This window comes from Rhinatrema bivittatum, chromosome 4, assembly GCF_901001135.1.
Source record: "Rhinatrema bivittatum chromosome 4, aRhiBiv1.1, whole genome shotgun sequence".
Lineage (NCBI taxonomy): Eukaryota > Metazoa > Chordata > Amphibia > Gymnophiona > Rhinatrematidae > Rhinatrema > Rhinatrema bivittatum.
The window spans coordinates 227,202,535-227,230,492 of NC_042618.1; the positions used below are offsets into that span (position 1 = coordinate 227,202,535).

The following is a 27,958-nucleotide window of genomic DNA, read 5'->3' on the forward strand; positions in this document are numbered from 1 at the left end:
AGTAAGCAAATTTGCTTTTTCTAATCGATAACCATAGCTGAATTAGACAATACATGTGGGGATACCCAAGCAGAGGATTGCAGCAGAGTGTTTACTAAATAAGCAATCTGGACCCCCACGGGTAAATAGTAGAATACAGGGTGAAAAGGGTATACAAAACTGCTTGTTCAAATTTACTGTCACTCTTTGAGAGATTGACCAGATAGTAATGGGATGCAAAGGGGTGTACTGACAATCAAGCTGCAGCTTTACAAATGGCATCAGGTGGTACGGCTTGTAGATGAGACAATGAAGCAGCCATGACTAACAATGAGCCTTGATGGTGTCTAATTTGTAGGCCTGCTAATCCACAGCAGTACTTAATGCAGTCTGCTAGCCAGTTGGACAATGTACGTTTGGCTACAGCCATGCCCAGTCTGTTTGGATCGTAAGACAAATTGTTGAGAAGCTAGATGATATGGTTGAGTTCTTCTCTTGTAGTAAGCCAAGGCCATTTTATTGTCTAAGGTATGAAGGGCTCTCTCACCTTCATGTGCATGTGGCCTCGGGAAGAACATAGGTAAAATGATGGCTTGATTAATATGAAATGCTGATAGTACCTTTGGTAGAAACTTTGGGTGGGTGTGGAGCACCACTATTTTGGAAAAATTTTGTATAAGATGGGTAATCTAAAGCCTGAAGTTCACTGACTCTTCTGGCTAATGTTACTGCTACAAGGAATATTACTTTCCACGTTAGAAACTTGAGAAAAGCAGACGCCAAAGGTTCATATGGTGGCTTCATCAGTTGTACCAGGCCCACATTTAGATCCCAGGGAACAGGAAATTTTATGACTGGAGGTTTAGAATGCCACAAGCCTTTCATGAATTTGGAAACTAACAGATAATTTGAGATAGGCTTGCCCTGGATTGGAGCATAGTAAGTTACTATGGCACGGAGATGTACTCTCACTGATGAGATGCTGAGATCTGAAACAGAAAGTGAGCCAATAGTTCAGTAACTCTGAGTCTGCATGTGAACAAGTTTAAGATGTTGTGTTGACATCATCTGGAGAAGCTCTTCCATTTAAAACCGTAGGCTTTTCTAGTTGATGGTTTTCTGGCAAAACATTAAAGTGTCCTCAACCTCCCTGGGTAAAGGAATTCAGTAAGTGCTGAGCACTCAACATCCAGCCGTTAAGATGATGGAAGGAAGGTTCGGATGAAATAGGCTTTCCTCTTCTTGAGAAGGATTTATCTGACCCAAAAGGGATTGGAGAACTGCTGGACAGCTGTATTAGATATGTGAACCAAACTTGTCCAGGCCCTGCCAAAACTGTGAGGATTAGACAAGCCCAGTCTTTCAGTACTTTCTGTACCATTCTGGCTATCAATGGAACTGAAAGAAAAACACACAAGATGTGCATTCCAATCAAACAGAAAAAAGTGACTTGTGCTGATCCGAGGTCACTGAAGAATACAGCAAAATGTTTCCAGTTTTCTGTTTTTCTCTGATGCAAAACTGGTCCATTGCTGTGAGCTCCTACATATTGAATAGTTTGTCTGCTATTGAGTACTTTTGTGTGGTGTGTGTGTAGAATCCTGCTGAGGCAATCTACTAATGTTCTGGAGATTTCAGGAAGGTAGATCACTTTGTTTGTATGCCCATTCCCACACCTTTAATCGCTTCATGGCAGAGTCCATGACCCTATGCACACTTGCTTCTTCACACAGAATATGGCTACTTAGTGGTCAACTTGAATGAGAATGCTCTTCCCCTGGAGGAAGTGAATGAATATTGCTCAGTATATTTCATCGTTCATTCTAGGAGGTTGATTTGAAAAACTGTCTTTTGAAAATGACCATGTTCCTTGAGTTTGACAGGATCCCGTGTGGGCTCCACAACCTTTTTCTGGAACCATCCATCACCAAAGTAATTTGAAGAGGAAGTAGATGGAATGGAGATCCCTCTTAAAAGATGTAGGGATCTAGTCACCAGCATAGATCCTGTTTAGTTTGCTGTGAAATTCTCACTCTGGTTATCAAAGGTTGAGTGAGCTGGTCCTATTGGGAGCAGAGTCCCTACTGCAGGAGCCTTATGAGAAGGCAGGTTAGAGATACGCGAGTCGTCACTGCCCATATGGCCCAGAATAACATATTTCTCTGACCACTGACTGATCCGAAGTCGATTGTACACAAGGGATCTGAGCTTATTTCCCCGATCTGACAGGAGGAAAGTTCTCTCCTGTAGAGAATCTCTCCATGCTCCAATGAATTTGATTTTCTGAGAGGGAACTGGAGTTGATTTCTCACACTTCACTAGAATCCTAGTAACTGTAGCAGTTGTACCCATTTTTTCAGGGAGGTTAACACACCTTCCTCAGTTTGTCGTCACAAGCCAGACATCCAGGTAAGGGAAGACTGATGCCACAGATGTAATGCTACTATAGCCAGGTACTTGGTAAAAACCCTTCGTACTGCTGAGAGGCCAAAAGGATAGTACGCTATATTGACAGTGCGAAGTCTCTATCATAAATTGCAGGTAATGCCACTGGGAGAAATGGATGGGAATATGCACGTAAACATCCTTTAGATTCACAGCACGCATCCACTCCCCCTCTTCTGGATGAAGGAGAGAACTGTGTGGAGAGAGTTCATTTTGGATTTCTTACGGAGTACATGCTTGTTCAGGCCTGCATGGAATTTTGACAGGGGCAGTAGAGGATATGACAACCCTCCCCCACCAATTACCAAAGACCTTACACCAACAAAATTAATAGAACAAGGACTACACATGAGGTATCAGATGCCATTTGTTCTCTACTACATCCTACATCTAACTGGCCTCCAATTTATACTTTGCAGAACCCAGAGGATCTGCAAGATTCCATTTTTGTATCAGAAGAGGATGTTCCCCCACCCACACCAGGACAAAGAGCACATCAGACCTTGGACCTGACAGCAAAGCTGGCTTAAGAATGCTTTACCTCTGTGGTGGCCAAGTAAAAGGAGGGTACCTTCCACCTCTCCTTTCCAGAGTGTCAGATTTACTCCCACAAAGATTCATCCTAGTATCCCAGATTCGGGTAGATGCTCCATCCCATCTCCAACCCCTGAGAGATGGATTTAGTCCAAGGCATTTGCTTGCAGCAGAGTCCAGCCAGTCAGAGGATATCCACCAGGAGTATGCAGCTCCGAGGCAACCAAGGACCCTCCTCAAGTCACCTTCTTCTTCACTGGTGTTCTGGATCAGTGTTCCTATTCATCTAGGCTCTGAAGAGTAATTGATGGGGATCCTTTCTGACCCACTTGTGGATCCTGCAGAACGTGTGTCTTCAAAGGAAGAACTTTCTTACTCCAGATTTCTGGACAAGTTGGTAAAACACACTCGGTGTTAATGTGCTTAGGGACAAAGATCATCGCATAAACGTCTTTGGACTCCTCCAAGTTCTGCTGGTGTTTTCAGAATTATCAGCTCTCTCAGTCCTCAGTAGCACCATGCGTCGACGGCACTGATGCACCCAACACACACTTTTTTGGGTGCCAGCTGCTCTGGTGGCTCTGCACTTTTGATGCATGTTGCTTACTCAACCCCAAGGATTCAGCAGTCAGCACCAAAAGCCCCTGCAGCACACAGATACAGGATTATTGCCTTTATAAAGATTTTAGTTAGAAACAATAATGAACTTAACAGTTCTTGACTTATGCACTGATGGTAACTTAAAGGTATAATCACAAGTGGGACAAGGCTTACTCTTATTCCAGAATATCAGTCCAAGATGTTGCATAGTAACTCCTCCCAGACACAGCACACAAGGCAATAGAATAAGAGTTCCTAGACAATATAATATTAACATAAAATATGACAAGAACTCACAGGTCTGCTCTGGGATTCCACAATTTGTTTATGCCTCCACACTGTGTAAAAGCTGGAAACATCTGTGAGGTGTCCCAGCACTCCTTTTGAGTCCCCTGAGGACCAATCCGGGATGGGGCTATATAACAGACTCTCTTTAAATTGGGATTGACCTTGTCTGAGCTATTCTCTGGCTCAGCGAGCAAAACCCTGGCCCTCAACTGGGCAAACCCTGGTTCAAATCCAGCAAACATATCTTTCCCCTCGATATCAACCTGTTCTGCCGAAGGAGGGAGATATCTTTGGAGGAGTTTCTGCTCATTTTCCACAGAGGCTGATAAATCTACACTTTGGGAGGAGAACCAACTGTGATTTCTAAGCAACTTACACTGTGCCTCCATTTTCAAGGCCCTTGATCTTAGGGTACACCTTGGACAACTATCCACAATGGTTAAGTTAGCCTGGTCATGGGTCTGGCCCCAAGCCACAAATACAGTCCTTAACCCACTCACTGGGGATTTCTTCTTGATGGACATGATGAACAAAATGTTCTTAGTTTTCCTTTTTTTTTTTTTTTGTAGTACCGAAGAGTGCTGTTTAGGAGCTGCTGAGACAGTGAGACAACTTTAAAGAAAAAAGTTAAGATCTTCACAGATAAAAACAAAGATAAGTTTAAACTTGTGCTGAATCACAGAAAAAGACTGAGGGGGCTCATGAGGTAATGCCCAAATGAGAATTCTCACACATCTCTAGTTGAGAGAGAGGTCCATTCAGTACCATTAGATGACATCACCCACATGTGATACCTAATTCAGCCCTGTTTACTGACAGAAAACAAAATACCATAATAAAAACAAATTACATAGGCAACATACAATAAGATGAACATACAAACTCAAGGTCCAGCTAAAAAACAAAACAAAAAAAAAAACAGTACTAATTTTAAAAAATGTAGCGCTGCGTGTGTATAGGTGAGAACTGCATCAGACATTTGCCAACTCAAAAAGCCCTGTCTTGATAATCCTGTGTAAGGATAGTTATCCGTAACCAGAAACTCCAGTGAGATCTTATTGCAGAATGTGAGGCAATACAGGAAAATGTCCTGTTTCTAATCTTAGTAAATTTAGCCCTAGATGTTGAAGATACTAGAGCATCAATCACAAGAGGTAGTGCAATGTATTAGCTGATTCTGCAAATAAATTAACTCTTGCCCTTTAAGAAGTTTAACACTATAGTTAAAATCTTAAGCAGCAAACAGCTGACTGCCAACTGTGAAGGCTTTTTAGCACTGGAGTAATACGGTCTGCATAGTTTGCACCAGACAAAAGGCGAGCTGCTGCATTTTCCACAGAGGCTGATAAATCTACACTTTGGGAGGAGAACCAACTGTGATTTCTAAGCAACTTACACTGTGCCTCCATTTTCAAGGCCCTTGATCTTAGGGTACACCTTGGACAACTATCCACAATGGTTAAGTTAGCCTGGTCATGGGTCTGGCCCCAAGCCACAAATACAGTCCTTAACCCACTCACTGGGGATTTCTGTATCCTACTTTCTTATGTTGGCTTGCCTAAGGCAAGCCTACATAAAACAATTGCAGTAGTCCAAGTACACAGATACCAATGCATAGATAACCAACACATGCATGGCATTGTCTAGGACCAAATGAAGTTGCCATGCACAGTGCAAATGGAAAAAACAAAAAAAAAAGAACTTTTACAGATGGGTTGTTATTTGAGGATCTAATGATAAAGAAGAATCATTGAAAGCCCAAACTCATTAGCTGACAGTTACAGGATTACTATCCAAAACAAAATGGAGAGTCGGAACTGGTGAAGATGCTCTGCCAATCCACAAAACTGGAACTAATATTCCAACCTATTAAAAGAAAGCTTAATCTTAGAATAGGTTTTAATACTTAAAGATTTCCACAGATGACATGTTAAAGTAGGATACAGATGCCATGTATTATCAAGGATTTTATAAATACAGAGCATTGCAAAAAACATTATAAAAAAAAAAAAAGTACCCAGATATGGTTTACATATAAAGTTTCACAAGGCATGACTGTGTGAATGAATACAACATAAGAAAGCAGGTCAGATTTCAATGTGTTCAGAGAAACATTGCGGTAATCTATCTTGACCTAGCAAGATTCTGATTCTGTTTTACAAGAATTTGATTCTGGGGAATCTTATTTTATTTTAAATTGATTTTGTCTGTGGCTTTTGATACCGTAGATCATCTCATATTATTTCATATATTGACTGAAAGTCGGATTAGTTATACTGTTCATAACTGGTTCTCCTTTCTTTCTGATAGGTCAATTCAGATTAAACTTAATCATTTTTCTGATTTGTTTCAAATTGAAACAGGAGTGCCGCAGGGTTCAGCCCTTTCGGCCACTTTTTTCAATATTTACATGCTCCCCTTAAGTAAACTGCTGGCAGGTCTTGGGATTTCTTTTTATCTTTATGCTGATGTACAATTTTACATTCCTTTTAATAATTCCCTTGATCATACTACATATCTTTGATGAATATTTACATGAAGGCTATTCAGCAAGTGTTGTCACATCTCAAACTGACACTCAATACTAGTAAGACCAAAGTAATTTGGTTAAACAGAAATCGTTCCATTAATAAAAGTACCCAAATCAAGAGCTAGCTTAACATTTCATTATCCCATCAAGCACGTTACCTGGGAGTTTTACTAGATGAGAATCTCTCTATGAAGAAGCATATCAATATGCTAAGCAAATTGGGTTATGGAGAATTGCATTTATTACATAATTTAAATTTTTATTTTTTATTTATTTATTATTTTTATATACAGACATTCGATCTCAATTGAGATATCACACCAGTTTACATTCAGGTACTGTAGGTATTTTTCTATCCCCAGAGGGCTTACAATCTAAGTTTGTACCTGAGGCAATGGAGGGTAAAGTGACTTGCCCAAGGTCACAAGGAGAGGCAGGCTCAAACCCTGGTCTCCAGGTTCATAGTCCACTGCTCTAACCACTAGGCTATTCCTCCTCCCCTAAAATCTTTATTAACCTTGATTTTCGTACAGTGTTACAGACTCATTTTTTCCCAATTTAGACTATTATAATTCTCTTTTGTTTAGTCTACCTGCCTATAGGCTGAGATCTTTGCAAATGTTGCAGAATGCTTTGGCTAGAGTATTACTAGGATGTCATAAGTTTGAACACATTACGCCCATTTTGATTTCATTACATTGGTTATTGTGCAATTCAGGATTCAGTATAAAAATACTTTAATTTTTTTGTTATTCATTCTAATGATGTTGGTTGTATTGGTGCAGAACTGCATTTATACACTCTACAAACACTTAGATCTCAAAATAAAGGTCTTTTTGTTGTCCCTAAAATTCGTAGTGCACATTGTGGAACACTATGCCCGAAATATTACGTATATTGAAAACATGGTTGTTTAAGAATGCTTATAAACTTAGGTAAGAGAGAATGAGAGATTGCAGAATAGAGAACTGAGTTGAGAACATTGTTAGATTGAGAGATTAAAGTATTGATGTATAATCATTATATTATTTGGAATAACGGTATATAAAATGTTTAAATAAAGATGTTCACTTCCAGTCTTTTCTGAGATCATGCCTGGCCAAGAGTATACTTTTTTCAACTCAAAATGGATTACAGTCTAACAAAATTTGTTAAGAGAACCACCTACATTTTACATAGTTTTCTGAGTGTTCTTATTCAATTGAACTTTCAATGTTTGTAGAATGGGTTCAAGTCTGTTTTCCAATGTCATATACGTATGGCATATACGTATAAATGTATATACATACTCATGCCATACGGGAAAGAGAGGTAACTATCCAAGACAAAAGGAGATTATAACCAGACACTAAAGGCTTGCAGGGCAGGGTTTACAGAGTACTACAATTCCCAGAATTCTAGGGGCTGTGGTCTCAAAGATTGAATAGGCAGAGACTCTAAACTCACTTGGAAGAAGCATAGGTAAGGAAGTTAAAGGCACGCAGAGAAGGAGAGCGAAAGAGATGGAAAGCAGAGGCTGGAGGGAAAATTTGGACAAAAATGATTGTGGCTAGGCTCAGTCTGTCTGATGAAGGTTGAAAGAAAGGAGTGGGGCCATACAGATTTTTTTTGTAATTTATGAACATTTGATATTCCACCTTTTCCCCCAAAATTGGTCTCAAGAGGATTCCAATAAATGTAAAATTAATAAAAGCACAAGAACAACTTACAATCGAAACAGAATTTGCAATTAACAGACCAATGGGATCCAACATTGAAAAACCCATTTCAGAATAGTTTCAATACTCAGTTGTGTCAGGGAAAGACCTGGCTGAAAAGCCATACCTTAGCTTTTCCCCTAAACTATGTAGTGTGGCTCCAGGCACAGGATTAGTGGTACTTTATTCCACATTTTTGGTGCATAACTGCTGAAAGTGTGAAAGCTCATGCAGGACAATTTGGTGACAGACAGTAGAGGAGAGGAAAGAGCCATTTCAGTGGACCAGAGTTCCTCTGAGGGCATGTAAGGGGAGGGAAGTTGAGAGAAGTATTCAAGGGCCCTGTTTATTCATGCACATCTTGCTTTCCACACTGAAGTAGAGTTGGCCTGATATGATCACTTGCTTCTGCACGTACCAAAATTCTCATGGCAGTACTTTGTAGGAGCTGGAGGTGCTTCACATCGTATTGTGAGATTTTCATACCCAGGATACAGGATTATCAAAGGAGTGCATCTTGATCAGTCCTAGTTACAGCTCTGTTCAATAATTTCATAGATGCACAGGGGCTCAAAAGAAAAGTTGGTCTTTTTGCAAACACTACCAAGAGAGGCAGGGAGGCACTCCAGATGGAAAAATAAGGAGGTCAAGCTTTTAACAATTTAAAAGTTAATATAGAACAGTAGTATAGGCAGTGGTAAAAAGCCTAAGTAGGAAAGGTATAACTAACAAAGAAAACTGTGATGATGCCTCTCTTCAAATCCATAGTGTGACCTCATGGAAATCTGTTCTTTGGAGGAAGAAGGTCTCATGATCGGAGAGCATCAACCTGGTGCAGCAGGAAATGATCCTGCAGCAAGGACCTGCCCTCCAGGTGGTGCATTGTCCTTTCGCACCAAGGATGAGTCTCCAAGGCCTACTGCCCAGGAGGGAAGGGTTAGGTCGGCCGTCATAGTTGCAGATTCGATTATTAGGAATGTAGACAGCTGGGTGGCAGGTAGGCGTGAGGATCTGGTAACATGCCTACCTGGTGCGAAGGTGGCGGACCTCATGCATCACCTAGATAGGATTTTAGACAGTGCTGGGGAGGAGCCGGCAGTCGTGGTACATGTGGGCACCAACGATATAGGAAAATGCGGGAGGGAGGTTCTGGAAGCCAAATTTAGGCTCTAAGGTAGAAAGCTTAAATCCAGAACCTCAAGGGTAGCATTCTCTGAAAAGCTCCCTGTTCCATGCGCACAGGCAGAGCTCTGGAGTCTTAATGCATGGATGAGACAATGGGGCAAGGAAGAGGGATTCAGTTTTGTAAGGAACTGGGGAACCTTTTGGGGACGTCTCTTCCGAAGGGATGGGCGCCACCTTAACTAGGGTGGAACCAGACTGCGGGCACTAACCTTTAAGAAGGAGATAGAGCAGCTTTTAACCCTTTGAATCCTAGGTTCCTATGGCGATAAACCCGTCAACCCTAATTTCCTTGGGAAAACCAATAATTTTGGCAATGTGCTATTTTTAATATTAGTATTGGTTAATCAGTATGTGATTATACCGGTTTACCGGGATAACTGGTGTTGATATTAATATTAGGCCGTCCCTGAATTCAGGGACAATGGGTTTAAAGGGTTAAACTAGAACAAAGGGGAAAGCAGACAGTCGCTCAGTAGCGCATAGCTCGGAGGGAGGTTTCTTCAAAGGAAACTAATGATGCATTAGAATTAGGGCATCCCAACAGAGAGGTTCCAATAATAAGAAAAGTAGTCCAAGTGCCTGTAACTAAAAACTCACCTGAGCTAAAAAATTCTAACTTATCCCGGTCAATTAAAAAGCAGAATGAAAATACAAACAAAAAGCAAACTTTGAAATGTTTGTATGCTAATGCCAGAATAAGAAGTAAGATGGGGAGAATTAGAATGTATAGCATGAATGATGACAGACTTAATTGGCATCTCAGAGTCATGGTGGAAGGAGGATAAACAATGGGACAGTGCTATACTAGGGTACAAATTACATCGCAATCACAGAGATGAGCACCCAGGAGGCGGTGTGGCGCTTTATGCCCTGGATGGCATAGAGTCCAACAAGATAAACATCCTGCATGAGACTAAATGCACAATCGAATCTTTATGGGTAAGAATCCCTTGTGTGTTGGGGAAGACTATAGTGATTGGAGTATACGACCGTCCATCTGGTCAAGATTTATTTATTTAAAATCTTTTCTATACAGTCGTTAAGTTATATACCATCACAACGGTTTACAAAAAGGCACATATAATAATGTTAAAAAAATTGAACTGGGTAATACGTTATACAATAGTGCCAACAGGTTCCGGTTACATAAATTTCCAATATAAAGACTATTTGATGACTGTCATAAATCTTGTCCTTTTAATACATGTAACATGGTTAATTTACATGTAAAACTCTTGTACTGTATATTTTTATCTAAGGTTAGCGGTGAGTCTTAAAATAACAAAATAAGCACATAGGAAACTAAGTGATGTTATGATGCCAACTTTATTTACTTTCTTATTCTCTGTTCTCTTTGCAAATTTCTCTGTAAGATGGTGAGATGGACAATGAAATGCTAAGAGAAAGTAGGGAAGCTAACCAAATTGGTAGTGCGGTAATAATGGGAGATTTCAATTACCCAAAAATATCCAAGATTTCGTGCAAAATACGATTAAGTAAACACTACTGTAAAACACGTTGTATAACAATATTTCAGAGTTAACGTATGTGTTTTTATAAAAATAATTCACTTACTACCTTATTAAGGATCATCATACCACCCGTGGCATGCATGCATTTGATGCTTTATAGGACCGATGATTAAAGATGACCCAATGTGGCTGAAAATACAGATTTCAATTACCCCAATATTGACTGGATAAATGTATCATTGGGACATGCTAGAGAGATAAAGTTCCTGGATGGAATAAATCATAGCTTTATGGAGCAATTGGCTCAGGAACTGACAAGAGAGGGAGCAATTTTAGATCTAATTCTCAGTGGATCACAGGATTTGGTGACAGAGGTAACGGTGGTGGGGCAGCTTGGCAATAGTGATCATAATATGATCAAATTTGAATTAATGAATGGAAGGCGGACAGTAAGCAAATCCACGGCTCTCGTGCTAAACTTTCAAAAGGGAAACTGAGAAAATGAGAAAAATTGTTAGAAAAAAACTGAAAGGAGCAGCTACAAAAGTAAAAAGTGTGCAAGAGACGTGGTCATTGCTAAAAAAATACCATCCTAGAAGCACAGTCCAGATGTATTCCACACATTAAGAAAGGTGGAAGGAAGGCAAAACGATTACCAGCATGGTTAAAAGGTGAAGTGAAAGAGGCTGTTTTAGCCCAAATATCTTCATTCAAAAATTGGAAGAAGGATCCAACAGAAGAAAATAGGATAAAGCATAGGTGTTGGCAAGTTAAATGTAAGACATTGATAAGACAGGCTAAGAGAGAATTTGAAAAGAAGTTGGCCATAGAGGCAAAAACTCACAGTAAAAACTTTTTTAAAGCCTGTGAGGGAGTCAGTTGGACCATTAGATGATCGAGGGGTTAAAGGGGCAATTAGAGAAGATAAGGCCATCGCGGAAAGATTAAATGATTTTTTTGCTTCAGTGTTTACTGAAGAGGCTGTTGGGGAGATACCCGTATCGGAGGTTTTCATGGGTGATGATTCAGATGGACTGAACCAAATCACAGTGAACCTAGAAGATATGGTAGGCCTCATTGACAAACTGAAGAGTAGTAAATTATGTGGACCTGATGGTATACACCCCAGGGTTCTGAAGGAACACAAAAATGAAATTTCAGACCTATTAGTAAAACTTTGTAACCTATCATTAAAATCATCCATTGTACCTGAAGACGGGAGGGTGGCTAATGTAACCTCAATATTTAAAAAGGGCTCTAGGGGTGATCTGGGAAACTACAGACCAGTTAGCCTCACTTCAGTGCCAGGAAAAAATAGTGGAAAGTGTTCTAAATATCAAAATCACAGAACATATAGAAAGACATGGTTTAATGGAACAAAGTCAGCATGGCTTTACCCAAGGCAAGTCTTGCCTCACAAATCTGCTTCACTTTTTTGAAGGACTTAAACATGTAGATAAAGGCGAACCAGTAGATGTTGTATATTTGGATTTTCAGAAGGCGTTTGACAAAGTTCCTCATGAGAGGCTTCTAGGAAAAGTAAAAAGTCATGGGATAGGTGGCGATGTCCTTTCGTGGATCACAAACTGGCTAAAAGACAGGGAACAGTAGGATTAAATGGACAATTTTCTCAGTGGAAGGGAGTGGGCCAGTGGAGTGCCTCAGGGATCTGTATTGGGACCCTTACTTTTCAATATATTTATTAATGATCTGGAAAGAAATATGACAAGTGAGGTAATCAAATTTGCAGATACAAAATTGTTCAGAGTAGTTAAATCACAAGCAGATTGTGATAAATTGCAGGAAGACCTTGTGAGGCTGGAAAATTGGGCATCAAAATGGCAGATGAAATTTAATGTAGACAAGTGCAAGGTGATGCATATAGGGAAAAATAACCCATGTTACAGTTACACAATATTAGGCTCCATATTAGGAGCTACCACCCAAGAAAGATATAGGCGTCATAGTGGATAACAGATTGAAATCATCAGTTCAGTGTGCTGCAGCAGTCAAAAAAAGCAAACAGAATGTTGGGAATTATTAGAAAGGGAATGGCGAATAAAACGGAAAATGTCATAATGCCTCTGCATCACTCCATGGTGAGACCACACCTTGAATACTGTGTACAATTCTGGTTGCCGCATCTCAAAGAAGATATAGTTGCGATGGAGAAGATACAGAGAAGGGTGACCAAAATGATAAGGGGAATGGAACAGCTCCCCTATGAGGAAAGACTAAAGAGGTTAAGACTTTTCAGCTTGGAGAAGAGACGGCTGAGGGGGGATATGATAGAGATGTTTAAAATCATGAGAGGTCTAGAACGAGTAGATGTGAATTTTATTTACACGTTCGGATGATAGAAGGACTAGGGGGCACTCCATGAAATTAGCAAGTAGCACATTTAAGACTAATCGCAGAAAATTATCTCACAACGCACAATTAAGCTCTGGAATTTGTTGCCAGAGGATGTGGTTAGTGCAGTTAGTGTAGCTGGGTTTAAAATAAGATTTGGATAAGTTCTTGGAGGAGAAGTCCATTAACTGCTATTAATCAGGTTGACTTAGGGAATGGCTTCTGCTATTACTGGCATCAGTAGCATGGGATCTTCTTAGTGTTTGGATGCTTGCCAGGTTTTTGTGGCCTGGTTTGGCCTCTGTTGTAAATAGAATGCTGGGCTTGATGGACCCTTGCTCTGACCCAGATTGGCAATTTCTTATGTTCTTAAGTATACCCGTTTTACAAGACAAGCAAAATTAAGGTGTTATGATGACCTAACACAAAGCTAATACCATAGCCAAATATATTAAAACTCTTCAAACATGTTCATTATTCCCAATATTTACCTCATATTTTCATACCCATCGAATTTATCTTTTGGTTTATATCCTTTTGAAGGTTTCCAGAATTGTACACAGTATTCCAAATGAGGTTACACTGGAGACTTTCACCAGGCCAATATTGCTTCCTTTTTGCTCTTCCTATTTACCCAAACATCATTCTAGCTTTAACTTTTATTTAATTCACCTGTTTGACCACCTTGAAATCATCAAAAGCGATCATCCCCAGATCCCACTTTTGTTTCATGCATAATTCCACTCTCGATACTGTACCGCACCCTTGAGTTTTTCCAGCCCAAATACATAACTGCATTTTTTTTTTATTATTCAAACTATTAAAGAAATAAACAGTACAAACAGAACATGCAGCGTGTGGCGACATGCCACACGATATAAAACAGTAAATGCATTTTAAAAGGAATTACAATACTGCCATCAAATAAGCATATTTCCTTCCCTCCTTCCCCCAAAGCCCCCCAGTTCCACCCACCAACCATCCTAACAAATGTTAATGGAAAAAACAGCAATGAATATATTGGTTAAACATCACAGGGCCTTTTTGGATGTGTTGCATGTACCGGTATATTTGCAGATACTGCCTGTTAGGAACATAACTAAACATTTTTATCTGTATGAAGTTGCATTAGTATTGACATTCTGATGACTGGGATTTCTCCGTAAAAAGACTGTTGGTCTAATTTGATAATTTTCTTTGACATGCTTTGTTGGGTTTTTTTTTTATTTTGTAACTTTTTTTTTTTGCATTAAATCTTAGCTGCCAGATTCTAGATTTCTCAAGCTTTGCTAGATCCTGCTACATCTAACATGGGTGTATATCTTGATGCAGAATTTATCAATTGGAAAACATAAACCTTTCCCAAAAGTCCTTTTGTAATATTGCGAAGATACTGAACTAATCCAAAGACTAATCCCTGTGGCACACCACTAGTAATAACATTCTCCTCAGAGTGAACTCCATTTACCATGACTGTTCCCTCTAAGATGCACGCATGCATGGCATCACACAGCTTTTACCCCACCCCCTGGCACAGGGATCAGGCCAGGATAAACCAAACCCTTGCCCAATCCTATCAGTGGAACCGCTCCTCCCTACACCCCATCCCGGGCAGGAGTCGCGATTATTCAAACGTCATTGCCTGGTACCATAGAGCCAGTCTCACAGCTCTTATCACAAGATCAGCCCTGCAGAAGCAGGAGATGACATTCAGATAAACGTGACTCCTGCTGTCACCCACCTCTCAACTTGGCAGGACGCCACGGAGCCTATCACACTAGCAGCCAAAAAGAGGAAGAGGATGCGATGGCCACCAGCATATCTCCATGCCACTGGCAGCCGAAGAGAAGACTACGACGCAGAGGCTGCCAAGGGACCCCATCCCGCTGGCAGCTGAAAATGAGACCCAGGCCCTTTTCATATGTATGTATGAGAGAGGCTGTGTGTGTGGAGGTGGGGTTTGAAAGCCGGTGTGTAGATGGAGAAAGGAAGATGACAGGTGGAGAAAAAAAAAATAAAAAAAAGACATTTGGGAAAAGACCAAGAAAGGGAACGAGGAAAAAAGCCTGGGACCAACCAATTAGAAAAATAAGCTCAGACAAAGGTTAAAAAAAAATATATAATTTTTAGTGACTGGCAATTGTTATCTTTAGGAATGTCCATTACATATTTGTATTTTGTTCTCTCTCCAATATTCCACTGTTCAGAGTCTGGTTTCTTGGGCTTTCCATTGTGTCTGCATGTTTCTGTATTAGGTAAAGGTCTACATGTGTAACTGAGGTGCAATATTTTTGCTGGTGTATAGTTTTACAGTAAAGCTTTATTTTGTTATTCCCAGTAGGCAGTGTATTAGTGTCTAGGACATGGAAGAATATTTACATTGCTGCCATGTCATATGTCTGCTGCTGTTTGAGTCCTCAGGGGTTTGTGCTACTTAAAGAGTGTTTGGTAGTGAAGGGTTTGCAGTTACTGAGAAGAGTGTGTGTGTGGAAGAGGAGTCAAAACTGCGCGAGTGTGCATGTGAGTCTGGGGAGCGAATGAGAGTGCCTGTGTGTTTGTGAGAATCAGCATGTATATGTGAGAAAGAGTATGAGAGTGAATATGCAAGTGTTAGTGTGTGTATGTGAGAAAGTTTGTGTGCACGCTGCTCCAATATTCCCTGTAAAGACTGGGTTGCTGGGAGCATAAAATTGATAGACTTTTTGCATCTAAGTAAGTAATGCTCACAGAGTAATTAAACAAAAAATTTTTTGCTCACTGCAACCCAATCCTTAGAGAGAACATTGTTTACCACTACCCTTTGACATCTCCTACTCAGTTTCTAACTCAGTCCCTTTAGGGCCCATACCAAGTGTGTTCAATTTATTTATAAGTTTCCTATGAGATCCATGTCCAAAACCTGAAATCCATGTACACTACATTTTTAACACTCTATTTGGATCCAATTCCCTAGTTACTCAAAGAAATTGATGAGATTTATCTGTCAAGAGCTACCTATGATAAAACTACATTGCCTCAGACCTTGTAATGCACTGGATTCCAGAAACTGCACTCCCCTATGTTTTAGCAGCAATTCCATTAAATTTACTCCTCACTTCCACTTTTGTGAAAAGGAACCACATCTGCCTGTCTTCAGTCCCCTGGAACTACTCCCTACTCCAAAGCAGAACTGAAAAGATCAGCCAGCCAAGCTGCCAGAATATCTCTAAATTCTATTAAAACCCTTGAATGTATCCTGTCTGCCCCTATCATTTTATCTACTTTTAGTTTAACTAGCTCCTCACCAGAGTCAGGACTGGGGTGGAGGGAGGGGCGGCTGCCCTGGGTGTCAAACCCAAGGGGGCATCATCCACAAGGCTACTTTTATCTATGGGCATAAGCACACAAGGCTCCACCCCTGTGACTATTGGCCAGTGCACAAAATCTCAGGCAGCAGAGGTCAGCCCTCTGCTTCCTATTCCAGCCCCTCCCTTCCCAAGTAGTATACAAGGTTCTGGATAGGGGTGGATGTTAGCTTGAAGTAGAGAGCACAGTGCAAAGCAAAGAAGAATTCTCAATAATCCAGCCCCTTCGCCTCCTATGTGCAGAAAACAGAAAGGGGGAGGGGGACTGGAGGGGACAGCAAAACAATGAAGAATTCAGTTTTTATCTGATGTGTCTATTTCTAATTAGTGATCCTTTATTCTGTATTTGGTGAGGGTCTGTGTGTTCTGTATGTAGCAGGTCCCCCCGTTTAGCTGTATGGCATCATCCAGGGGCGATAAAATGCCACGGTTCAGGTCTGGCGAGGAAGAAGTTAACCTTTTGGGCCCCTGGCACAGTCAGTAAGTCCAATCCTCTGAATGGTGGTGGGTATTCCCCAAAAGGTACAGGAGGAACCATAGAGATCCAGAAAAAAAAAAAAAAACACTGGCCAACAGCAGTCACTCAAATAACTATCCATTCACCACTGAATAGAAAGAAGAAAAATAAAAGCTAGGAGTTGAATTGGTGCTCAAAAGAAGATTTTTAATCTGAAGTATATAAGAATCCAAGCAATTATTGTGAAAATCAGAAGCAAAGATACGAATAAGAAAAACCATTGTCTCCTTGTCCATTTTGTTCCTCCTAATTGGTCATCTTACTTCTGCACCACCATACATACTTAACCACCCCTCCCCTTGAAGGGTAGGGTAGCTGGAACACAACTCCCAACATCAACTAAGCAAAAAGATGGAAAAATCCCCAAGTTCAAATATAGTCTTTAAAATTCTAACAAATCTTCAGAAATTCCACCAAACCCAGCAAATCCTACTGAAATGGCAAACATCCTAAACTTCTCTTCACCCTTGTCACTGACTTTCAGCTAAAGCAAAGAGATCAATGACCCAGCCCTTCTGGACACAGAGGGAGCCCAGAAGGGCTGGGTCATTGAGACACCCTGCCTCCCAGAATGGTCAAAAATCCAATAAAACCATATAGCAAAATCCACAAACTCCTCCTCTTTCTGATCAAAAATCTCAAGGAGGAGGCTTTGACCATCAGCAGACTCCTCCTCCTTCCCATTCTCCAGTCACCTTCCCTCTAATTTCTGAGCATGCTCCATGGGTAAGGCCCTTCGTTTTCAGTTTAAACCAATGTTCACCCATAAAATTCCCAGATTTTTCTAGAAGCTCTAGAACTTCAGTTGCAGTATCTCAAGGCCTCCAGCAACTGCCGGAAACCAGTATGGGGGCAAAGCACCTGCAGTATTTTAAGTGCTGTCCCCCACCCACGGCAGCGCTCTCCCACCAGTGCTGCTGATATGGCATTTCAACTCTCGCCTGCCCCCTAAGGCAGCCAAGGTGCCGCCAATGAAGCATTTGAAGTGGGCCATGCCCAGCAGAAGCACTTCCTGGCAGGCTCCCTGGCCCCACACAAGAGCGGAAGTGCAGTGATGCAGAGCACAGGAGCCTCCATAAGCATGCTGCTGAAGAAGCCTGGAGCCAAAATGCTGTTGCAATGTGAAAAGGGAGATTTCCCAGGGGAGTGGGGAGAAATAGGTACATGCTAGGCAGGGGATGAGGGTAGAACTAGGGATGCTGCTAATAGGTAAGTGCCTTTGTCCACCAAAATAAACTCTATTCACTCAGGAAAATAGCGAGTCACGTTTTTCCACTGATTTTTTCCTTAAAATAAATTCTGATAAATTCCTGGGAAAAAGTAAAAAATAAAATCCTAAAATGAAGGTCCTTATTCATGGGGTGGATATATATTCTCCAGAAGCCTCTCACAAAAAAAAGATGGGGTTAAAGCCAGGAGAGGATTTCAAAAAGACAACACCCTTCCACTGTCCAAGATGGAAAAACAGTGGAAACTATTGATGACAGGCAAGGCTGGGTCACATTATACGTGTGACGTAGGTATTCTGCTAGTATGTTGGTTCTGTACAGGGATCTGAAGCAGTCCAGCTTGTTTTCCCACTAGAAGGTGTACTGGTGTTTTAGGCCCAGGTGAAATATTTGTAGTTTCCTTTCCATGCAGGACTGTTACTGTTTGAGCTCTGGGAGTTATTGCTGTCCTGGTATGGCAGGCTTGCTATATAGGTTCTGAGTGACTTTTTGCAGGGTTTGTGTGTTACTTCACAAAATGCCAGATAATCGAGGGTCTTTGTCTCAAAAAGTGACAACATAATTTGAATGTTTTTCCTATGGTGAGTAGTAAAGAGAAAAAAATTCTACTTCAACTTAGTCAGCCATTAAAGATTATCTTCAAACAATGTAATATGAATGTTTTTTAACTGATAAATTTAGGTATTTCTTGGTATGACCTTTTTTTTGCAGTCTATTTCCAAAAATCACAGAACACATTCATCAGACACTGACGATTTCTGAAACATTTTTTCAAAACAAAGTTTAATATTTAAAAATATAATGTCCAGTCATGTGATTTTGCAGGATTGTTCTGGGAAGGGAGGGCACTTGATAGTTGAATTAAATTATAAAAACTCAGGAAGAGCCTATGAGCCTGAAAATTAATTGAGGAGGGTGCACATCTCAAAGACCCCCAACCACTCATGTTTTCAGGATACTGCAATGAATAAGCTTGTCCAGGAGAAATATAAGGGCTGCCTTGTGGCTTGCTGACCCTGTGCTGTTTTTAAAGTTTCTTCACCTACTGCTGCTACCACTGCAGAAAGCTATGAGCAAACATAAGAAAGTAGACGCCGTAGAATGTCTTTTTCAATGTCTTTATTAGCTGGAGACGTATGAAAACAATAAAACACGCCCGACTCAGGCTGAGTTTCGCCACATCTGTGTGGCTGCATTGAAAAAGACATTCTACGGCATCTACTTTCTTACGTTTGCTCACGGCTTTTCTAAATTGCCTACCTTGTTGCTTTTTGGGCCCACTGCATAAAGCTAGACAGCATTGCAGCCTGAGGAACATAGGAGGGAGGAGAAAGAGAAAGAGGGAGAGGGAGAGAGAAGGCGGCTGCCACTTGGCAGAGGTAAAAAGGGGAGCCAATGATGGGACTGCTGCTGTGCAGTACATCTGGAGGAAGGGGGCAAAAAAGAAAGACAGCGTGGTGGAAGAGGGGTCTCCTGCTGCTGTTGGGCAAGGAGTGGGGAGAAACAGGATGATTCAAGGCACAGAGTGGAGTGGGAGGAGGGACATACAATGAGGGAGGAGGGGAAGAGAGAGAGGAGTGCTTTGCTGAAGCTGCCACCACTATAAGGACAGCTGTAACCTTGCTGCTATAGGAGAAAGCATTAGGTCAGTGTGTGGGGGGAGGGGGGGGGGCATAATTCTAAATATCTGCCCCAGCTGCAGGAAACGATGATCCCAGCTCTGCTCCTCACAAACAGTGACTTCTGAAAATTGTTTGAGGTTTATATCTATTCCAGTCCTATTTGCATCTATTTTCTTTAGTTTTGCTTCTGGCCCTTCCTTACTGGACAAAAATATTTAAACAATTCTGCTTTTTCCTCGTCAGCCTCCAGATTTTCCCCTCCTTGTTGCCCCTCCCCCCCCCCCCTTCACCATGTTTGCTATTTTTTTCCTTTAATTTGCATCTATGCTGACTATTTTCCCAGTTTCTCTTAGCTTTTCCAAATATTGTTGCTTGTCTCCCTCTTTCTGTGATCTCTTGTAGTTTATGAATGCCAACCTTTTTTCTCTTACCTTTTCAGCTATTACTTTAGAAAAGCAATAGCAGCCTTTTTTCTTCTTTCCTTTATTTACTTTCCTAACTTACAGGCCGATACAGTACAGTGCCCTCCGACGGAGCGCACTGTTAGCCTGTCCTGGACGCGCGTTTTCCCTTACCCCTTATTCAGTAAGGGGAGGAAAACGCGCGGCACCTAATAGCGCCCTCAACATGCAAATGCATGTTGAGGGCCCTATTAGGTATGCGCGCGCGATTCACTAAAATGTGCAGCCAAGCTGCACATTTTACTTTCAGAAATTAGCGCCGACCCAAAGGTCGGCGCTAATTTCTTCCGGCACTGGGAAAGTGCACAGAAAAGCAGTAAAAACTGCTTTTCTGTGCACCCACCGACTTAATATCATGGTGATATTAAGTCGGAGGTCCCAAAGAGTAAAAAAAGTAAAAAAAAAAAAAATTTTTTAATTTGGCCCGCGGCTGTCAGGCCAAAACCCGGACGCTCAATTTTGCCAGCGTCCGGTTTCTGAGCCCGTGGCTGTCAGCGGGCTCGAGAACAGACGCCGGCAAAATTGAGCGTCAGCTGTCAAACCCGCTGACAGCCGCCACTCCTGTCAAAAAGGAGGCGCTAGGGACGCGCTAGTGCCCTAGCGCCTCCTTTTCCCCGTTTCTACCGCGCCACCTAATTTGCACAGTGAATCGCGTGCACCGGCGAGGGGCCGGTGCGTGCGCCGGGAGAGCAGGCGTTCGTCCGCTCTCCCGTGGACTTTACTGTATCGGCCCGAAAACAATTAGTTGCCCTTCAGTTTTGCTTTCTGTTCTTCTACTTCCCCTAGATTTTCCCATCCAGCTTAGCTGACTCCTTGAGGTACTCACCCATCTGAATTATTTGATTTGTATAGTCCGCTTTTTGGCACTTCAAAGTATTTCTCTATCCCCAGAGGGCTGACAATCACAGAGTCATTTTTCAAAATGTGATGAGCCACTATCATGTGTTAGGGCCTTATCGCACGCGTGCGATAATTACCACATCGCGACAACAAAATTTAAATGAGGGAAAGGGGACGGGTTTGGGCGGGCTTAGGGAAAATGCTTTTCCTGTACCGCTGCGGGCAATAATGTTTAACACATTATTGCTGGCAGTAGCACCGGAAATAACTACACCTTTTACAGTGGCGCTATGGGGGGCGATAGTGTGCCCCCATGCTGCAACCGCTGTGGGTGAAAATGCACCGCCGTGATGCGGGCAGGTGCACACTATCACCCCCCTGCCTCTTTTCTAGCCGGTAAGTTTGTAACTGAGGCAATGTTGGTGAAGTGACCATGGGTAAGTCACAAGGTGCAGCAGTGAGATTTGAATCCTGATTTCCCTGGTTCAAGACCCACTGCTCTAACCACTAAGCTACTCCTCCTCCTCCATCTAAAACCATTACTGCCTGCATTATAATACTGAACATCAGCAGCCAGTGATCACTGGATCCCAGATGATCATCCACTATGCCATCAAAAACACTCTCGCCGTTGGTAATCAACAGGACAGCATTGCCCCTAACCGTTGGATTCTGTTACCCTAAAAATAATCCAGGACCTCCCCGCTTCTAGAACAGAGGAAGGCAAACTACAGCCTGAAGGCCAAATCTGAGCCGCCTAGCTCTCCTAAAATGTATATTATGTGCGGCCCACGTGACTAATCTCATTTGGGCAGGAAGGTCATAGGCTGCATCGGTGGCGCTATTTAATGACATGCTAGTGCGCTGGTGGGGATTCCATCCCTGCCAGCAATATGGCCGGGACCACAGCAAGAGTGAGGCACTGACAGGGATCCCATCGCCCCACCAGCAAGCCTAGATCCTGCACAGCGGTGGGGCAGGAACTGACCCAGTCAGCAGAAAGGGTGAATCATGACATGGTGGGCTGAGATGAGGAAGGGTATGAGTAAGGTAAAGAAACAGGATGGGGGTTTAGTGACTATGAGGGGAGGGAGAGTGTGTGACAGAGGGAAGAGAAAGGAATAGAGTGGAAAGGAAAGTGACTGAAAGGAAGAGTGGGAAGGAAGAAAGGGGAAGGAAGAAAGTGAAAGGGGCAAGTGATAGAGGGAAGGGTGAGTGACAAAGGTAAGGTAGTTCGTGGGAAGCAGGGATAATAACATAAGAACTTGCCATGCTGGGTCAGACCAAGGGTCCATCAAGCCCAGCATCCTGTTTCCAACAGAGGCCAAACCAGGCCACAAAAACCTGGCAAGTACCCAAACACTAAGAAAATCCCATGCTACTGATGCAATTAATAGCAGTGGCTATTCCCTAAGTAAACTTGATTAATAGCAGTTAATGGACTTCTCCTCCAAGAACTTATCCAAACCTTTTTGAACCCAGCTACACTAACTGCACTAACCACATCCTCTGGCAACAAATCCCAGAGCTTAATTGTGCGTTGAGTGAAAAAGAATTTTCTCCAATTAGTCTTCAATGTGCTACTTGCTAACTTCATGGAGTGCCCCCTAGTCCTTCTATTATTCGAAAGTGTAAATAACCGATTCACATCTACTAGTTTAAGACCTCTCATGATCTTAAACACCTCTATCATATCCCTCCTCAGTCGTCTCTTCTCCAAGCTGAACAGCCCTAACCCTCTTCAGCCTCTCCTCATAGGGGAGCTGTTCCATCCCCTTTATCATTTTGGTTGCCCTTCTCTGTACCTTCTCCATCGCAATCATATCTTTTTTGAGATGTGGCGACCAGAGTTGTATACAGTATTCCAGGTGCGGTCTCACCATGAAGCAATAAAGAGGCATTATGACATTTTCTGTTTTATTAACCATTCCCTTCCTAATAATTCCTAACATTCTGTTTGCTTTTTTGACTGCTGCAGCACACTGAGCCGACGATTTTAAAGTATTATCCACTATGATGCCTAGATCTTTTTCCTGAATGGTAGCTCCTAACATGGAACCTAACATCGCGTAACTACAGCAACGGTTATTTTTCCCTATATGCAACACCTTGCACTTGTCCACATTAAATTTCTTCTGCCATTGGATGCCCAATCTTCCAGTCTTGCAAGGTCCTCTTTTGATGTATCACAATCCACTTGTGATTTAACTATTCTGAATAATTTTGTATCATCCACAAATTTGATAATCTCACTCATCGTTTTCCTTTTCAGTTCATTTATATATATTGAAAAGCACCGTTCCAAGTACAGATCCCTGAGGCACTCCACTGTTTACCCTTTTCCACTAAGAAGATTGACCATTTAATCCTACTCCGTTTCCTGTCTTTTAACCAGTTTGTAATCCACGAAAGGACATCGCCTCCTATCCCATGACTTTTTAGTTTCTTAGAAGCCTCTCATAAGGGACTTTGTCAAATGCCTTCTGAAAATCCACATGCTTATTAACCCCTTCAAAAAAATGAAGCAGATTTGTTAGGCAAGACTTCCCCCTTGGGTAAATCTGTGTTGACTGTGTTCCATTAAACCATGCCTTTCTATATGCTCTACGATTTTGATCTTTAGAATAGTTTCCACTATTTTTCCCGGAAAGGGTAAGTGACAGAGGGAATGGTTATGAGTGGGAGGGTGAATGTCAGAGTAAAGGTGGAGGTGAATGACTAAGAAGGCGAGTGGAGGGGAGGGAGTAAATGACTGAAAGGTGAATGAGAGGGAAGGGAGGATGAAGCGGATGAGAGTTAGAAGAGAGTGTAGAAGGGTTTGTGAGTGTGTATGAATGCCTGTGAAAGTGAGAGTCTACAATCTCAGGGTGACTGGAAATGAAAAGTTTCCAGATATGGAGGGGGGAATTTTTTTTATCCTTATTAGTTTTCATTATTGGGTGTTTGATATGTCCATTTTGAAATATTTGATTTTGGGGAAATGTTAAAGTGTTTTTATCCTTATTCTTAACTAATAGGTGGTGTTCTGGTATCTGTTTTGAAACATGCTGAGGTTAGGTGGTCTGCTAGCTGGAAAAATACCTCATACCTGCTGAGGTGAAGATTTTTCTGATTTTGGTAAAGACTGGGGATCCATGATTGAAGGCGCTCCTTTGGTGTTAAAAATCATGGTGCTTAAGCCTGCTGGATACTGAAATGCTTGCAAATGGTAGAGATTTGAGTCCTGTGTTGAGGCCCTGCCACGCCCCACCCTCTGCCCTCGTTGCGCTCGATAACTTGTAATGTGGCCCCAGCCCAAAAAGGTTTGCCCACTCCTGTTCTACAAGACACCATAGACAAGATGTACCAATCAACATCTGACATTAAAATCACCTAACAGTACTTCCCCTTTCATAGCAATCTTGTGAATATTCTTCATTAAATCTCACACTAATATAGATGTTCTATTCCCTCTTTCCAGATCAATCCACAGTGCCATCTCCTTACCCTACATGCCCTGCAGATTTTGTTCCTTTAATTTTTTTTTTTTTTAATATAGTGTCAGTCTTCCTCCTTTTTTTCTACCTTGGCCTTCTTAGATAAGTTTTCCTTGTACGTCTCTGTTAGGGGAGGATGATGGATGTAGTGGCTATGATTGCCTCTAGATGACTATTTCCCAAACTATGGGCATCAGTATACATTGCTTTCCAGGTATAGCCCTTTTTTCGCCCCATTTGGATTCAATGTATAAATCCAAACTTTGATCAGACATGGCCAGTCTTCCACTCTGATTTAACATCTCGCAAGCAAAGCCTCCTTCACATATATGCAAACAAAGTCTCACTTTAAAAAGATAGAAACCTTCCTGAACACCCACAGCCGGTTTACCTCTCAGTCAGAACACCCACACAGACTCACTTATTACAAAGGCATGCATTCACCCTCTCCTGATGCACAGTCACAAACATACACACCCAGCCAGGTACAGCCAGACAAAGCCTCTTACACACCCACCCAGAGCTTCTCTCTTCCTGGTATACACAATCTCCCCCTTCCTTGGGCTGTGGTGTCTGTACAAGCAGGGGGGGGGAGATAGGAAAGGCAGCAAGCTCCTCCCCCCACCAGCTGGCCAGAAGCTTTTTAGATATAGGAGTGAAGGGGACAGTTTGCTGAAAAGACATAGGTTTTATGCTACACCAGGAACAAACCAAGAGATATGCTTTTCTCATCACAAATTACATGCATTCCAATTCATGTTGCTTAAGCAAAGCTACACAGATGAAGTTCAACAACACAAATTCAAAGACAAATATTAAGCCACAAGTGTCAATTTGCTGACAACTTACTCAAGGATGGGACAAAAACCTATCTATATGTGATCATATTTGCTAATTGTTTGGATTAGTTGGTGTAAGTTTTAAAATTTGAATGTCTTGTCTAACACCATTATTTGATCTACATGTCCATATATTTAATACAGGAAAACTACTTTGCCCTCGTGTCTTCTGTAAGTACAAGGGCCACAAAGCCCAGGGTTGATCTATGCCTAAGAAAAAACACTTCTTAAAGTGTCTCTGAGGTAACTAAATATAACTTATTTCACACTTTTCCAACTGAAGACCTCAAAAGGAGTTAAAACAAATTAGCATCTACAGCAATACATTTGAAAAATTTAGCAGAAACCATACAATACTACTGCAGTTTTCTGCAAAATTATTAAAATGACTACTACAATTAACACTGAAAGCACTTGATCAACTTACTTTTGCAGTGACAGATGGAAATGTCATCAACTGAAGACAAAAAATTATATATTTGCAACTGGGTGCAGTATGGAAAGGAGGTATTTGCTTTCTTTTAAAACAGGAAATGTTAATGAAGTTTTCCATATCATTTCTTTTTGCAAATAAAATAATTGCTTTCAAATAGCTGTCTCCTATAGAGGTACCTCTGTAAAACAAAACATTACTAGCCTCAAGTCCCACTGCTGCCATTTACCAACAGATATGGAAGAGTAGAAGCAACGGGGGGGGGGGGGGAATCACTCCTGCCCCTTAAACTAAGGGAGGGGGAGTCCGAGGTGGAGAAGTTTTGGTGCTGGCAGAAGGGATGGATAGAGTACACAACATTTTTGTTTTGTTTTTAGGTTCTATTCGTTTCATTTTACCTAGACAAAAAGCCAGCAAATGAAACAAAAAAAAAATAAACTAAATGAAAAACAAAACGAAAAAATGTTCAGTGCACACCCTTAAGCAGATGGGATATTTTTTATCTGCCAATTTCTAAAGCAACTTTTCTTCTTCATGCATTTCCTTTGGCGCAGTCTCCATGAAAATATCCTGGCAAAACTCTGCCTGAGAATCAGATTTCATTCTTACATATAAAAAAAAACCCCTTTAAAATGAATCTCCTCGATAGAGATGCTGAAAAATCATTTTCAAACGGTTACAGGTCATGAGAGAATAGTCCGGGAAAGTTTACTACATTACATCAAGTGATTTTATTTTTGTGGTCCCTATACTGAAAACGATGGTATGCAAATCTAGAAATCCAACCAGAGTTTTAACACATTCCCATTAACTTAGAGGTGAGCTTGCATTTCTTAGTGACAGAAGCTTGCACAGCTAGTCTAAGACTAAACAGATTTCGGCTTCTTGCCGTTCGGTGGTCCTGTTATAACGCACGGGGGAGGAGGGGGGGGGGTGGTTTACAGCCCAAAAGGAGCCGCAGACGCGGGGAGCAGTGATTGAGTTCTGGGAAGCTTTGAAGGCCAAAGCCCCCGTGGCCAGGAGAGAACACAGCGCTGCAGCTGCATTTCAGGCCGGGGCTGTGCACCACAAACGCAGCGCCAACAAACAAAGAAAAGTTTCACTCCGCTCCCAGCCCGGCAGCCCCAAGCTCCCCCGCTGCAACCAATACAACCAGAGGACAGCAAAAAAAGGAAAAGAAAAATCCCTTTAAGAGCGGGACAGAGAAAGCTCCCACTTCCCCCATCTTTTTTTTTTTTCTTTAAATAACCCCCCCCCGTGTCCTAGGTTTTCCACCCAGAGTAATTAAGAACGAGTCCGTCCAGAGTAAAGGGGCGAAGCCTGACTCGGCCACTGCTGCTCGGGGCCTTCGGCGCTCGTCCAAGCAAACCCCCACCCCCACGCAACAGAGGAAGCCCCTAACACCGGCCCCCCCTCCGAGCCCAGGCCCTGCTCTCACCTCGCAGCAGGCAGCACAGGCTGCACACCAGCAGGCTCCTCAGCACGGCGCCCATGGCTCCTTTCTTCTAGCGGCCCCGGGAGGGCGAGGCGCGGCGCTTCTCGCGCTCCTCTGGCTGTTTTGTTTGTTTTCTTTTATTTATAAGGTCCGCGCACTCCCTGCGGCTGTGGGCACCAGCAGCTGGTGATGTCCCCCGAACTCCCCCATGGCTGATACTGCAACGGCGCTTCCCCGCGGTACGGCCCCCATTCACCGCCCGCCTACCCTTCCGTCACCTCCCCCCTCTCACGCTCTCATTCCCCAGCCGCGGCGCACGGAGACCAGCGGGGGAGAGAGAGAGGGAGAAAGGTCGCCCCTCTGGTCAAGCTCGCCGCGTACCCCTGCGCCTCTAGCGTATTCCCGCAGAAACAATCCCTCCCCCTCCTCCTCCTCCCCGCTCGGAGCCTACGCAGCGACGTGAGGCAGCCGAGCGCGAGCGAGCGAGGAGGGATCGAGATTGCGGAAAGGATCCAACAAGGACTACTTTCTTTTTTTTTTTTTTTTTTTTTTGTATCCTGCTTCCTCTCCCTGTGCTGGGAGCCGAGCGCCGGGACTTCTTTCACGGCCTGGCAGCGCTCGGTGCGATTGGCGATTCCCTATCCCTATGCTAGCGGCCGGGGGTGCAGCTATGGGAAGGC

The 27,958-nt window shown here is 42.3% G+C and overlaps 1 protein-coding gene across 1 annotated transcript in view; it reads right to left on the bottom strand.

Moving 5' to 3' along the window:
- The window catches only part of LRP6 (LDL receptor related protein 6), a 334,641-nt gene extending 306,892 nt beyond the window's left edge, over positions 1–27,749 (bottom strand). Inside the window, exon 1 of the mRNA XM_029599796.1 lies at positions 27,282–27,749. Coding sequence (XP_029455656.1) covers positions 27,282–27,336 — 55 coding nt within the window. The 5' untranslated portion in view covers positions 27,337–27,749. The remainder of the gene's footprint in view (positions 1–27,281) is intronic.
- Between the last annotated feature and the right edge of the window lie 209 nt (positions 27,750–27,958).